Source organism: Tinamus guttatus, unplaced genomic scaffold (genome assembly GCF_059628265.1).
Source record: "Tinamus guttatus ecotype Peru unplaced genomic scaffold, ASM5962826v1 Tinamus_guttatus_pri_ptg000434l, whole genome shotgun sequence".
NCBI lineage: Eukaryota > Metazoa > Chordata > Aves > Tinamiformes > Tinamidae > Tinamus > Tinamus guttatus.
In genome coordinates this window covers 2105003-2120103 of record NW_028288968.1, presented here as the reverse complement: position 1 = coordinate 2120103, position 15101 = coordinate 2105003, and the positions used below count along the sequence as shown (strand labels likewise).

Here is a 15101-nt window from a genome sequence, read left to right as displayed (position 1 = left end):
TACAGCTCTGGTAATAGCATCACCTGGCATCTATATTGTACATACAACCACTGGAGGTTCCTACCAGAATTATAGATGGTGGTCACCTTGCCCCTAGAAACATATCCAGCTCTGGGACACTGAGTGGAGCTCAGAGAAGTTGGATGATTGCTATAGGGCTGCGATCAAAGCAAGAGAAAATGTTGCTCTGAGTCACCACGGGGCCTGCAGCTTCTGCTGGGCATCGTTTGAAGAACAAGCCCTGAAGACTTGTGTCTTGGGGGGAACATTGCTCTGTTTCAGGAATTAGCAGAGTCGAAATAGCTGTGAGGATTTGCACTTTGGAGGCATTAGTCTCTCTCAGCTGCTGTGCTGGTCTGATCTGAAACTAGAATCTATAATAGAAAGTCTGATACGGTACTGGGGTCCTTCAGTCACAACCTGAATGATCTGGGGGCTGTCCATTACTTTAAGTAAAAACTTCCTCATCTGCTCCCTCCCTAAATCTTCTATTAATTTATCTTTGGTGGGAGAGCTAAAAGAAAAAAAAAAGAAAAAAAACACCAACATATTTCATTTTTTTTCTGGAAGCTCACGTGAGGTGAAGACACGCTCCCACCGTGCCATTTTGGAGGTGTGTTTGTAGTAAAAAGGGGCGGAAAAAGATGCTAAAGAGATATGGACTGATATTTTCTGCTGACAGGCAGAGATGTCCAGAGACTGTAATCACCTAGAACTGGTCCAGGATGTACATTAGAAACTTCTCCAGGCACAATTTCATGTCTTTTTTGGAAAGACTCACCCTGAGCAAGAACCTGACTCCAGTAATGAGGGACATAGCAGTAGGAGGAGAAACAAACTGTGAAGAAAGGCACAGAACATCCTTCTGTCTTCCAAAAACACCTTCTTGCTCACTACTCACTGGTTGCCCCTTTTGTCCCTGAAGACCTCTGTCGCCTTTGGATCCTTTGTTCCCGTTCTTCCCATTCAGGCCTGCCGTGCCCTGCCATAAAGAGAAGCAAAATTAAATTCCATGTTCACTGATGCATCACCTCTCCAATTACTCCTGTTCTCAGTGAGGAATGAGTACTGCAAACACAATCACGGCGACAAGCAAACAACCTGGAGAGGAACAGATAGGACAGCGTTGTCCCTGCTGGCCAGTCGGTCTGCAAGAACAGGCCCTTTACCTCTTCTTTTTGGGGTAAAAGATCAGCTTTTCCTCTGGGGAACATGTTGCTTCTTCAAACCTCTCCCCGAGCTTCAGAGCAAGAGCAGCATTTGAGAGCTGCTATAAAGAAGGACGGGTCCTCCTACGTGGCTCTGTCAGTCATGTCTGGATCAGTTAAAGTCCATGTTCCCTCGAGCGCTGCCTGTGTGACCAGGTGCAAACATTTGGTGCGTACTCTTTATTTACTTCATTTATTTATTTAGTAACTAGCTAGTGACATGATCAATATGAAGTTCCGGCAGAGGAAGTAAATGGACCATAAAAACAAACCAGCTAACTAGAAACCCCTGTTTGCTAGGACAGATTGCTTGCTTCGAGTGTAATAAACCGTTTGGGTGGATGATTAAATCTCATGAGCCCAGGACACCTTACAGTGCTTGATACGTTTGAGATAGCTTCAAGACAGCTACAGACCCACCTGGCCAGGGATTTATACACCTTCATCAGAGGGGATGTAGGAGAAAGTCTATTCCTGAGCCCTCTCTGGTCCTGAGGGACTCTGATGCTATTTAGAGGCATCTCAATTGGCTTGAGTATTCCCTGCTCACCTCAGTGCAGATCCTGCAGGGGTTCCGAGTAGGTTGCAGCAGGACTCAGCACTGCCCTCCAATGCCAACGCTGTTGTGATACTGAATTAGGTGTTCACAGAATCCCAGAATGTTGAGGTTGGAAGGGACCTCTAGAGATCATCTAGTCCAACCCCCTTGCTCAACCAGGGACACCTAGCATTCCCCACACTGACATCCCTGCAGGGCCCCCATCCCTTGGGTATGCTCAGAGCTCTAGGATATATAAGCAAGTTTTTGGCCTAGATCTGATTTCACCACTGGAGGACTTTCATCTGTCACAGACTGAAGAGATTTGCCTTGTAGTCTAGAAGTTTTATAGTAAGGTTTGTTTATGACAGGGGGGGTCTTTTCCCCCTTCAGTTGATTGAATTTGAAGCCCCTTTAACCAAGAATCCCAATCGGGAGTGCCAGAATGGTGATGCTTTTCAAGGTCATTGGCACCTAGGAAAAGCAAATGGTGGTTGAAGAGGGTCAAGAGGGAATGGCAGAAAGAAAAAGAGAAAAAAGAGTAACAGCAAAAAATGAATGAGGAGGAGGAAAACGTCTGGGTACAGAATAGGGGAAAGAAGCCAAATGAAAATCTATTCCCTGAGATTTGCACACTGTGTTTCTCCAGGCAAATAAAGGCAGGGCAATAAAAGCTAGTAAAACAGCTGTTTAAAGACAATTATTGGTGGAGTACTGGAAATGGCTTTTGCTATTGGATTCTATTATGAAAGTGTTGCTGGAACAGACTTCATCTGACTGCAAAGACACGAGGTACCGCGAAGGCACAGTAATGCAGAGGCTTAGTCATAAGTCCTGTGACGCAAAGACTTCTTTGAAGAGCTGAAGAGTTCTGCTTCCAGGCACAAATTCCTGCAAGGCCTGGGGCTGGAGTCTGGGAGGAGCCTGCACTAACCCATCATTTCCACTAAAAGGAGCAAGTTGGAGAATTAGCTTGGTGACATTGGGAAAGCTTGAAACCTACTGATGGAAATGTGATGTGCGACTAGTCCGCCTCCAAAGGATCAATCTGTTTGGAGCAGCAGGGAAGACATAAATCAAACAGACAATACATTTCCTAGTCATGGGGTTGGTGGCAACCCTTGCTAAAGGATTGCCCACCTCCTGGGTGTCAGTGCTCAATATTTGATGCTATGATACATGTGAAGTAGCTGGGAATCTCAACCTACAAGTTTTGCCTGTCCTTCTTTCCCTTCCTAACTCTCTGCTGTATCTAGACCAGCCTGTCTACATTGGACACATCTAGCATGTTGTTATCTGAGGGTTAACCAGAATTCCCTGATTTGCTCTCCCTCCTTGCTTTGCCGTGGGACATGTTACTTCATTTTCGTGCCTTGCAGACATCATCCCATAACAATCTGCATGGACCAAAAGGTGTTGGATTTCTCTTCGTTCTGCCCCTCACCAATATGATGGTGGCTTTTTCCAAACTCAGCTTTGATGGATGTGCTCTGAAGAACTGAACATATCAAAAATCACTTTGAGAGCCATAGTGGTAGATCCAAGGGCCTGGTGGGTCTTCCATCCTTCCAGGCAAATTTAAACGGGACACTCTGGGAACAGCCACATATCTGAATAGATGGCAGAGATCCAGCTCACAAGAGAAGGTGGGAGAACATCTCTGAGCCCCAGCTTGTGAACCTAGTGAGGAAGACTGCAGAGCAGAATGGAGAAGGCCAGGGCACACATCCAGTTATAGAGCTTGACAACCCAAAAGTGTGAGTAAAGGCAAGGCAAGAGGAGATGGGTTTTTATAATAGGACCTTACGGACCCCAAAGGGGGACAATAATGGATCAGAGAATAATCTGCTGCACATTTTAAATGTCTGCATATTAATGCAAGAACTATGGAAATAAAGAATAGGAGCTGGAAGCCTTAACACATGACCAATCTTATGGCTTAACAGTCCTAACACAGACTGGAATATTAATATAAAAGGGTGCAGCATGACAGGAATATTAATGTAAAAAGTGCAGTGCTTTTAGAGAAGAGGAGCAAAGAGGACAAAGTGCCCAGAATATCAAGAATGCACCCGTGGCTCTGAGGTCCAGATGTAAAGTCAACCAGATCCATTGAAATTCTCTGGGCAATGATTATAGGGAAAACACACAAACATTGTTTCTTGGCTGGGGACTCCTGTAGGTCCTCAGATCATAACAGGAAAAAGTGGATAAGACTTTTTATAAGCGGCTACATTATTCAAAGTGATATGTGGTAGTTTGTTTCCCCCAAAATCATCTAGGAAGTAACTCAGCAGGACAGAAAGCAACCAGCAAATTTTTGCAATGAGCTGTTTGCAGTTTGTTGACATCAAGGATGGAATTAGAGAAAATGGAAGGAAAATGAGAACCACTATCTTTGAGACCATGAATACAGGCAGACTTGCCCAAGCAGTTCCTTTCCTCAAGAAGAGGGGAAAAGAGGGCTTGGGGACTGTTAGATTGGACAGCTTAATAATCAAACTATTTGTGAACACTTGAAAGATAAAGTTAGACGCTGTCAACCTGGGTTTGCTGAGAGCAAGTCACATCAAGATGTCCTGCCCTAGCAGTGGTGTCTGAAATAGATGATGTGATTCATGCTCTGACCTTGAAGTTGACTGTAAAACAAGTCTGAGGTTGGCTGGCGTGGATGTGAGAAGTGAACATGGCAGCTATCTAACATGAAGCCAGTTGAATTTCATGCAGGATGTCGTGTATCATGGCTCTTCTGTCAAAGCCCTAGCTCAGAGCTGAGTTTTGCAATTACAGAAGTTTAATGAAAGGCCAAAGCTTTGTTTCTCAGTCTTGCTCCAAACACAGCAGGGATAGACTTCCTTGCACCAGTAAAATCCCCTAATATTAACTGAAGAAGATTACTTTTCACAATTAATGACAAAATTACTTGTTTCTGGTAGTTAATTATATAATGTTCTGATCCCCATACTGCCAAAAGAAAATACTCTATCTTCCAAACACAACTGGATGATGAGATTGACGACTGGGATAGCAAAATCCTGGGGAAATCTAACTGTGCTGCCTCTGCCACTCAGAAGACTCAGCTAGCACATATGACCCACCACTGCTCTGCTGTATTTTAACACTACGGATTCTGTGCATCCAGGTGTATGCTACAAAGGTATTCCAGAAATGCTCTTGACCCAAGGACTTTGTGTGGTGATCCTGGATGGGACCTTAGCAAGCAGATTTCTCATGGCACGTTAAAGCTCCTTCATCACTCGCTTGGCAAAACCCTTAAAAAGTTGCTTACAGTTAAGCATGGTTTGAAATACTTAACTGAAGGGGGATAATTTCTCTGTGAACAATTGCTGGTCAGGATTACAGGCTTGTAAATAATTGCCAACCCATGATCATCAGGCAGCACTGAACGGCCATGGAGCCTTCCTAGCAACAGCTAGTTGCTGAGAATTTAATGTTCATGCAGAAAAAGGCATAACTGGGGAAAAGCTTAGAAAAATACCAATACTTCTCACTGCAATAAAACCATTTCTTTGTCAAAAATCTATTTTTTTTTCAAAGAGGAAGGAACACGCTCATATTTCCATGCCTTGAGAAAAATCCCAGCTGCCTTCTGGTGTTCCCTCCTCTCCTATTCCTTCCTCTCACATGCGAAAAGAAACCAAAGGAGACCTTTGTACTTTGAAGATCTTCGGGGCCATTTTTCAATCCGAATTGCCATCAGATGAAATGGAGATGTTCAGGGGCACCTAAATGGTTTTGCGAAGAGTATCAATGAAGCTGAAATTGCTTTTATTTTTTTCAGTTGCAGTTTGCCAGAAAACAGGGTGAACTCCGAGGTTACTAGGTCCTTCAGTATAATGTTTTCCCTCTGGCCAGCAGCATGCACACACTGAACACGATGACCAGCCACTTGAGTTCAGCCTGCAGTCCAGCTGCATAAGGATGTATACATTTCTCATGGGATATACAACACCTGGTCACAAGTCTTGTGAAGACATTTGGACATGAAAACTCCTTCACTGGTGTCCCCTTAAACATTAAAGGCATTAAAAAGTAATAATTCAATGCGTATTTCAGGTGTCCTCTGATGGAAAAGGCCAATCTCTATTAAAACACATCTCCGGCTCTGGCCATCCCTGCTCATGGCTGATTTTGTACCAAAATTCCTTTGGATGTGGACATTGCTGAGCAGCACAGAGCCAGCATTGCCTCCCACCATGGCCAACACACAAGACGTGGCAGCCATGGAGAGGTGGTCAGTGGCACAAACCCGATGTCAGCACTCAAGACGTGCAAAGGTAGAGAAAGATGCTCCAACTCACAGCAGCACCTGGCAGGCCTGGTTCTCCTGTCTCACCCTGCAAAGAAAGTGATGGAGAGTTAGCTGGGGGAAAGAGCTGCATCTCCTTTCTGTTCACCACTTGGCAAATAACCACTGCGTAGTCACTTGTGTCTTCCTAGCAAGAAGAGCCATCTGGTATCTGGAAGGAGATACCTACAGCTTGTCTCTGCTGTGGAAGATAAGGCACAGGAACACTGCACGTGCTGACATTTCTGCAAGTCCTTATGGCAGTTTGAGCCCAGGAAAGGTACCAGAGTGCTCTGCTTCTTTACAGAACGAAAGAAATATTTATGGCTCAACTGGCAAAGCAATGTTACTTCTGATTTCTGGCAGCCCCATAACATTTTACTTGGGAATGGTAGAGTGGGAATGCAGAATTCCACTCCATGAGGAAAGTGTGAAAGGATTTTGCACATCAGTCCTTGCAGAGCATGCCCTAACACAGCTTTTGAGGCTCTTTGAGCTCACCTTACTCACCTTCTGTCCCACTGGTCCTCTTGTCCCAAAAAGCCCCATGGCACCCTTGGAGCCAGCCTCACCTTTGATTCCCTAAAAATTGAAATTCCATGTTAAATACATCCCTGGTATCTACTGCTCTCAGGGTGATCTTCCTAAGAAAGACCAATAAGGAACCAATGGAGATGGCTACATGACAAAACCAGCGTTTCTATAGCTGACTTTATTCTCAAAGGTCTATGTAGCAGCCAGTGCTCAGCTATGAAAGAAAGCCACGAGCTGCAGAGCATCTCAGTAAAAAACACAACATGCTGTCCTGTAACAGAATTCATATAGTTACTGGAAATTTAGTCAGCCTGGTCATTAGTGGTTGGGACATGATTCGTCCCATCACAAAGGAGATGCCCATCTTGGGTCAGGTGACTCCCACCTCAATCCTACATTGATTATTTAGATTAGATCGTCATGGGTAATAAGAGGAGCTGGGCATCTAGCTCAGATTGGGAATCTGCTATCGTAGACACCTATGTTTATTCAGTCGAGGCCCATTACAAGGTCATATTTCTGGAGCAAAATGCATTAACGTGATATGAAAATAGGAATGATGAGTACATGGAGAATTAGTTTGTGATTCAATCTGAGAGAGAGAAAATTATATGATTCCTCCCAACGAAGTGATGGGCTGTGAACTGAAAACTCTGCAGGATACATTCAAAGAGCAAAGAGAGAAGAGCAGGTGCCTTGCTCTCCCAACGCACGTGGGGACAGATCTGCATGAGGGGTAGCTCTGAACAAGAACAGAAAAGCAAATCAAGCTTTTCAAATCAAGCAAAAATGCTAAAATGCTCAATGTGTAAAAAAACATGGCCATTTCTTGGAGGGAGATGGAAATATGGGACTGTCACAGTGCTATAGCAATTGATGTGGAGCCTGCAAACTTTTCCCATAGTGATCCTATACTGCAGACACCAATTTTACTGGATCCTGCAGGCTTGGTATCAGGTAAAGCGAGTGTGAAGCATGTCCACAAGTCCCACTCCAGCAGCATCCTCTCCTTTTCTGTGGGACATTGCACCCTGTTTCCTAGCAGGCATATGAGAAAGGAGGATGCATATTTGCTGGGATATTAGTCCTTTCCTCAGAAAGATGCACAACAAGTGACCCTTTGCTCTATCTCAGTCTTTCCAGGAGGTTCATACCTTATCTCCTACGGGTCCATCCTCTCCCTTCTCGCCTTTGTCTCCATCAAAACCTGGCAGACCCTGCTCCCCCTGAAAGAAAGATAGAAATTAGGAGATTGCAGCTCCCTGGCAGGACCCACTCTCAGGATGGGCTCTAGACCAGACCAATGGCTTGTAATGTTTTATCCCAGGGAATAACCCCTCTATCAAGGGAGTTTGCCCTAAAAAATATAGCTCAGCCACCCCAGGAGCCACATCTTGCTTGGGTTTTGTAACTAGTCCTCTGAAGTAGAAGCTGGCTGCAGCAATTCTTCCATCTCAGAGCCATATAAACGCCTAGAAACCCAAGCCAGGGTGTGGATGACGTGGATAACTGGGAAGCATCAGTAAAGCAGATGGAAACTGGAACACCCCATGCAAAGACCAAGCTGACGCCACCAGCAGTGAGGAAGGGACAGTTTAAAAAGACAAAGAGACACAAACTTACAGGGTCTCCTTTACTGCCTTTATAGCCTTGGGGTCCAAAAATTGTCCTGCGCTCCCCCTAGAGAATGGAGAGACAGCAGAGATGTGGACACACGGTGATCCACAAATTCATGGGTCCAGCTGGGTGGAACCACTTATGATATGGCTGGCAAAACAGAAAAAAAGGGGTAATTCGAGCATCCGTAATAAAGGAGAGCGTTTCCCAAGTTGTGGTCTATGTAGACTCAGTCAGCGAAAACACAGATGCTCCTCAAAACAGGCTAAAACATTAGGTTTACTGCCTTTTAATTGAAATTTGATGATGAATACACCCCCCAAAAAATGAAAGATATGAGGTTTGACACCAAACAAGGTGTCATGGGTGGAAATGGAGTCATGTATGGAGTCAAAGCAAGAACCTGAGCTTCAGTTCCTGATCTGGGACTGTCAGGGATAGGAATATTTCTCATATGACATGGTAACTTGACTCCTTCACCTCATGCCACTCAGGATATCAAGTTTTGCACCTTTCCCAAACTTGCTAGATACAGGAGGGACGGTGAGCGGAACTGTCCTGATTTACACAGACGGGTTGGAGTGAAGTGAGAGGAAATGGCCCTTAGAGGTAGTTTTTGAGAGTCAAACTCCCAAACTCTGCCATCCTGAGAGCAGCAGTAGCCATGGGCATGCAGTGACCCCATGGACACATCTGTTTTGAATATATTTGTCCGCTCAGTGGTTTTGGATGAGCCTTTTCATGGGGAAAAGCCTCCCTCCAAAAGCAAACTGAGCCCCCAGGGCATGCGGAAGAAGGTGAGCACATGGCAGGAAAGTCTGCACAGATAACTGATGAGGCCTTTTCATTTTCACCTTAATTTAAGCAGATTAAGACAAGCTTTCTTTACCTACGCCTTTTGCAACCTTTTGTAGCTCTGTTTGGCTGAATGTCGCATTTTGTTGCATCCTAACCCAGCTAAAGGATGGTAACATCTACACTTAGAGGCAAATTATTCCTCAAAACTGGGACACTGCATACAGGACAGACCCAGGGGGTTCATTCTCTGATTATTATGGGCAAGACATGAAGGCAGAAGGGAAAAATCTCTTTTGGAAGATTTTTAGCTCTGATTTGGGTGGCGAGTGCAGCAGGCACTCAATGCTTTGCTATTCCTGTTAGCAGGATACAGCATTAATTTTCTTGGCTACTCAGAAAGACAAATTAACCCCTTGAAGGCCAGTAATGCTCCTTTTTAGTCTTCTCTGACAGTTCCAGCCCATTTGGAAAGGAGCCTTTTAAAACCATCACTCTCCAGTGATGCAAATGTCCCTGTGTTTTCGGTGACTGTGCAGTGCCACCGAGTCTCAAAAAACACACCACAAATGCCCCAAAATTAGCAATCACTTTAGCAATTTACAGAACCACCTTCAACGCCATGTGACCCAGATTAAATTCTAGCTTTATGTACTCTCTTGTTTTCTTGCTCTGGAGGGTCTCTAAAGGACACAGAATTCAGTTCAATAGATTTTAGGGAGAAAAAAAAAAGAGTATAAAGATCCTGACTTTGATCTGATATAGGACCAAGATCCACACAGTTCCTCCAATATTGATCAGGAGAGAGTTAGAAAGTTAACCTGCCGTCAGGTGAAACAAATCCAAGTCAATTATCTCCCTCACCTCCTGTTTTTAATCTTGCACTCCACCTTATCTTTTATTAAGGTGTTCTTTAGAAAAGGCGTTACACATTCCTTCAGGTTGGAAAGTGGTTTTGGAGCCTCTTCACAAAGCAGATTAAGAATTGATTTGTCTCTGGAGTGAGTCCCTTTAGAAAGTAGTTTCCTCAGAGACAAATCAGCCTTAATCATTTAATACTGCATGACTCAAAGGCACAATCATCATGCTAGTTTTCTAAAACTCATTTTCTAACAAGTCATTTCGGCCAGGAAGGAAGTTAAAAAACACTGGGCAGAAGTTCAGCATTTTTCTGTAGTGAGGGCTGGAGCACTTTCCAGAATCATTCTGCGAGTTATTTTCGCATTATCTGCTATGAGCAAACTCAGGCTCTTTAAGATTGCAGAGTGCTCTGGGGCAAGCTGGTTATCCCAGAGTCATTGGATACCTTCACATCCTCCCTTAATTTGCAGGAAGCATTCCGATGCCCCAGAAAATAGCTGCCAAAATTACTACTTTTTGTTGTTGGTGGTGCTGATGACGGCAGGATGTCTTCAAATCGATGAGACAAACTTTATCTGGATCAGTGTCCAGTACAAGGAAAAACTCAACAAAATGGATGGAAACCAGTGGGGGAACTCTAGAAGAAAGGGGGCAAGTCTTCTTCTAAGTCTTCCACTGCCTACATGGGAATTATAGAAAGGATGGATCCAGATTCTTCTTGGAGGTGCCCAGTGAAAGGACAAATGGCTACAGAAACAAGTTGTAATGAAACTCCTGTTAGATGTAAGGAAAAAACTCTTCTTCATAGGGGTGGCCAAACAGGGGCGCAAAGAAGCTCACATTTTCAAATGAGCAATCTGATCTGACTTGGAAGTTCAGTGGGGTTGGACCAGGGGCCTATTCCACTGTGGATTATTTTGTGATTTTAAAATGAAACCTCCCTGTGGGTGATCCCTCTTACAGTGCTGCTCCTGGACACAACTGCCTCAGATCCCCCAGATTTTCTTAGTAAAGGCATCCTGATCCAGACATATGTTCCCATGCTGTTCCCGTTGCTGATCAGAGGTGGGATTTGAAGCTTTCTTAGATGAGATGTCTTTGCACACTGCTGTCTGTGATCCTGGTTCAGAGCTCCATCCCGGATGGGCTACACTCATCCACAGTTGGCAATATGAATCCTTTACAATTGCTACTATCCCAGATATTCAAAAACATATATATATATATATATATTTAACATTTGCATCTCTCTCTTGTTGGGTCACTGACTTGTTCAGAGATCCCTTCATCTGCCCACTGATAATTATAAAATCCTGTAAACCTTTTTTACCCCATCTTCCCCAGAAAGTCACAACCTGGAATGTCCTTACTCTTTCTCCCTTGGGTCCCAGAAGTCCCCGATCACCCTAAACACAGGAAAAAAAAAATACAGTGAGTGATTCCCTTTTTTACTTGCTCTTGCCCTGTTGCTCAGCATCCTGCTTTGCATGCAAACCACTAAGATATATCACAGTTGGAAGCCACATCCTCCAGACACTCTGCACAGCAATTAGTTTATCACAGGAGATTGTACACAACTGGAATGTGAACATGGACAAAAAAATAAAGACCCAGGGGACTGAGGTGGTTTGGCTGACTCTGTCCTCAGCGTGTCTACAATGTGGAGCTAGAAATAGATTTCAACATAACCTCTCCACACTATAGGGCTATGCCTACTTCTCAGATAGAAAAGCATCCTAGATGATAGTGGATTTCCCAAATTTCAGCCTGAAAGCTTGCATCCCCTATCAAAAGTGTACAAAATGTTAGCTGTTCCTGAAGGCCTGCTCCCCCTGTGATGCATGAGGATTGATTGGAGCATACTAGGGACCCTTCCCTGTCTCAAATCCTGTTTTCTTCCAAAAAAAAACAAGGCATGCAGAATAATAGACACCCAAGTCTTATCTCAGCCCATCTCTTACATGGGGCTGCTAAAGTCACTTCTTGCTTCCACACATACTGGTTCAATTCCCTTCCCAAGGGAATAGTGTGGGATTATCCCCTCTGTCTTGGCACCAGTAGCATGAGGCATCCCCAGCAAAAGGCTTCCCTGCAAAGGTGCCCTTCTCCCGAGGACTCCGCTTATGCATTTTATAGATACGATGACCACGGCTTACTCTTTCGCCTTTCACACCTGGGAGGCCTTTCGGACCCTGCAAAGGACATAAAACAACATTGTAAGACAAATAGCAGGGGAGAGCTGTCTCGAAGGTCAGGCTAAACCACCTAGAAGCTGCTGCTCTGAGGGATCCTCACAGAAGCCTATAGTCTTCTTCTCACCAAGGGCAATCTGAGAAGATGTAAGGGGCAGCACATTTGTATTATACCAGGCCAATTTGCCCTTGGCTTCAACCCATGGTTGTATCCCAGACACAACGCAGGGCTTCAAGTATGAGACCAAGGATGAATCCAGGCACTGCAGTTTCTCTTGGCTTTCTGAATTGCTGCATAAAAGCCTTTTGTGCTAATGATAATGGCTTGATTCTATTAATGATAACAGATAATAAACAAAACATGTTTGCAGACGTATTGGTTGTGATCTGTGGCTTTCCTGACTCAGTCGCCAGGCAGGGAAGAAAAGAATTTACAACAGAACGAAAGGCTGAAATTCATGCAAGCAAGTAGACATGACAAAGAAGAAAAGAAAGGCAGTGCTCATTTTGAAGGACTTCAAATGTGCCTCGTAGATGAGTCAGCCAAATGGACAAGAGCATAAAGCAATTACACTCAGCATGACAGCTTATGTTTTATATCTACCTACAGGATTTACGTTCACGAATCCCATTGGAATTCAGGCTCATGGAGTCTCTATTTCTCACTGAAAGCATTAAACTGGAGGTATTTTGCCAGCTGTGAGCCACTGTTTTCTGTACCATCAAATTGGCTCTGTCTTGTGCTAACACTTACCACGATGCCGACGGGGCCTTGAACTCCCACGATGCCCTCGTCACCCTGTTAGCAAAGAGAGGTGTCGTGATGGCTACCAGCAGAAGTGCGGATCAAAAGCAGTCCTGTCTCTGCAAACCTCCTCACTGGAGGCAACAGGATCCTCAAAGGAATTGTTCAGCCTCATTCACTGGGTTAGGTGCCTTAGTGCTCCTATGGAGCTGGATCAAAGAGCCTGAAGAGCTCTCAACATATCACTGCAGGTAGACAACGCATTCAGTTTTTAGGGAAGGATGCTCTGGGCATCTTCAGGCCACCAGAGGTAGGAACCATCCTGCCTAATTGCTAATATTTATATGTAAATGCCTAACGCTTGTTTTCTTGGGCTTCCTCTTCAACTTCTGAGAGAAGCAAGTATTAGTAGGACTTAATTTAACATGGCATTAATCACTCCAAAATGGTGCCTCTTTCACTCCCTTGGGATGGAGAGACCCTGAAGCTGGATGGTCCAGTGCATCCCAAGCTCCATCTGTATCTGCCTATGCAGGGAGACTGGTGGGATGCAGGGGCGGAGGGATGGGAGGAGATGTTGGAGCTGTTCCCAGATTAGGGGGAGTTTTCCCTTCACCCCATTACAGGGCTCCACAGCTTTCCTGCACATCCATCCTTTCCTCAACATGCTACTGTGCTTATTTCAACAGGACTCAGCATCATAAATACAGCAGGCAGGATTTCACCTGGAATCCCACACCATTGATTTTCAGAAGATGCCACCAGGCACCAGATCAATGGTAACCTGTGTTTTCTGGGGACAAATGTGAGCACTATCTTCACATCTGGCAGTGGTTTCCAGATACTGTAGAAAGTATTTGGAGCCTAAAGTGTCTCCCTCTCATTTAGGAGAGTAACTGCAGATCACAGTGTGATCCTAGGAAATCACAGGTCTCCTCCCCTGCAGGAACTAGGCAAAGAAGCTGAGTTTTATACAAGGTAGACATTGCCTCCATGTGAGGCCCAATTCTGATCTCAAATAGGAATCCAATGTTATTTGAGATTCTGTGCTTCACTCTAGATTTATACGGGAGCCAGAAGAGCAGAAACATTATTTCATCATTTCCTTCAGATAATAAAACTTCATTGAGGTTTACCCCAGACCTTCCACAGCTGTTGACATTCTCATTAAGTGTTTTGTCTCAGGGGCCTCACTGAACAGTTCTGCTGCCAGATGGGGAGTTTATCTAAATAGATTGCAACATAAAATCAGTTTATTTGTGAAACAGCCATAGAAGCAGTTGAAATTGAAGCATGGCCTCTCCTTGTGACTCAAGAGGGTCTCCCTTGTTTCTCAACCAAAGTTTTTTTCTACAGGATGAGGGGAAATGGGTGTTGCTGCCCCAAGGATGAGGGACCAAGCTGGGCTCCCTCTGCCAGAAGGCCAAGGGAGAGGATAAAGGATACATGGGAGGTGGATTCCTAAAGAGGCAAGCTTGCAGGTAGCAAATTCAAAGCATTCAGAATAAGATAGTTCTTGACCAAGCTGGTAGGACTCAGCTTGACATTAAGACACTCAGATGTAGGGACGTGCGTATCTGAGCTCTCATGTGGATGCTCAACTGATACTGTCAAGGGTCAGGATCTACTTGGCCATGCAGTTGCCTGGAGCTACCTGAAATGCTCCAGGGTATCTGAGGAATTGCACACCTACCCGAGGGCCAGGGAGGCCAGGGGGACCTCTTGGGCCAGCTGCTCCGAAGCCAATTTCTCCCTGCAGAGCAAACAGAGGTCTCAGTTGGAGCAAGGGCACCGTATCTCTTTATTGCTAATTACTTTAGGAAGAGATTAACATAGGAAGAGGTGAAAGACTCACTTTTCTGCTAGATCATTATTTTGCAAAGCGAGTTCGGTTCAAGGTTATTGGATCAAAATCACTGCTTGCTCCCCATATAATTAATGCCCTGAAGCAAAGGTGGCAAAACTGGGCAACACCAGCCACTTCCAAATAGTCCATAGACATCTCAGAGCTTAGAGTGCTCACAGCCAGTGATATACTCATCTTTCCAGCAGCTGGCAAGAAATCTTGTGCACCCTCAGACCAAAGAGCACAAGATGAGAATCCCATGCATGGTCGATGTGCAGCACACTGTGCTATAGCCTTTCAGTGCCCATCTTCTAGCAGTTGCTGGTGGAGAGCAGAGAGCAGCACACACACAGCACCTTACATGTGCCTGCTTTCCACTCAGGATTGATGTTACTGCTGGTGGGACTGCTGGTCCTCCCAGTAATGGAAAGGGCTGGGGCACTCATTCCTCTCCAG

At 44.8% G+C, this 15101-nt stretch overlaps 1 protein-coding gene across 1 annotated transcript in view; it reads right to left on the bottom strand.

The window, feature by feature from the left end:
* The window catches only part of LOC104567717 (uncharacterized), a 96259-nt gene that overhangs the window by 17496 nt on the left and 63662 nt on the right, over positions 1-15101 (bottom strand). Inside the window, exons 65-73 of the mRNA XM_088531834.1 lie at positions 14493-14552; positions 12809-12853; positions 12019-12054; positions 11233-11268; positions 8213-8269; positions 7744-7815; positions 6566-6637; positions 6069-6104; positions 902-982 (exon numbers count right to left, since the gene is read on the bottom strand). Coding sequence (XP_088387960.1) covers positions 902-982; positions 6069-6104; positions 6566-6637; positions 7744-7815; positions 8213-8269; positions 11233-11268; positions 12019-12054; positions 12809-12853; positions 14493-14552 — 495 coding nt within the window. The remainder of the gene's footprint in view (positions 1-901; positions 983-6068; positions 6105-6565; positions 6638-7743; positions 7816-8212; positions 8270-11232; positions 11269-12018; positions 12055-12808; positions 12854-14492; positions 14553-15101) is intronic.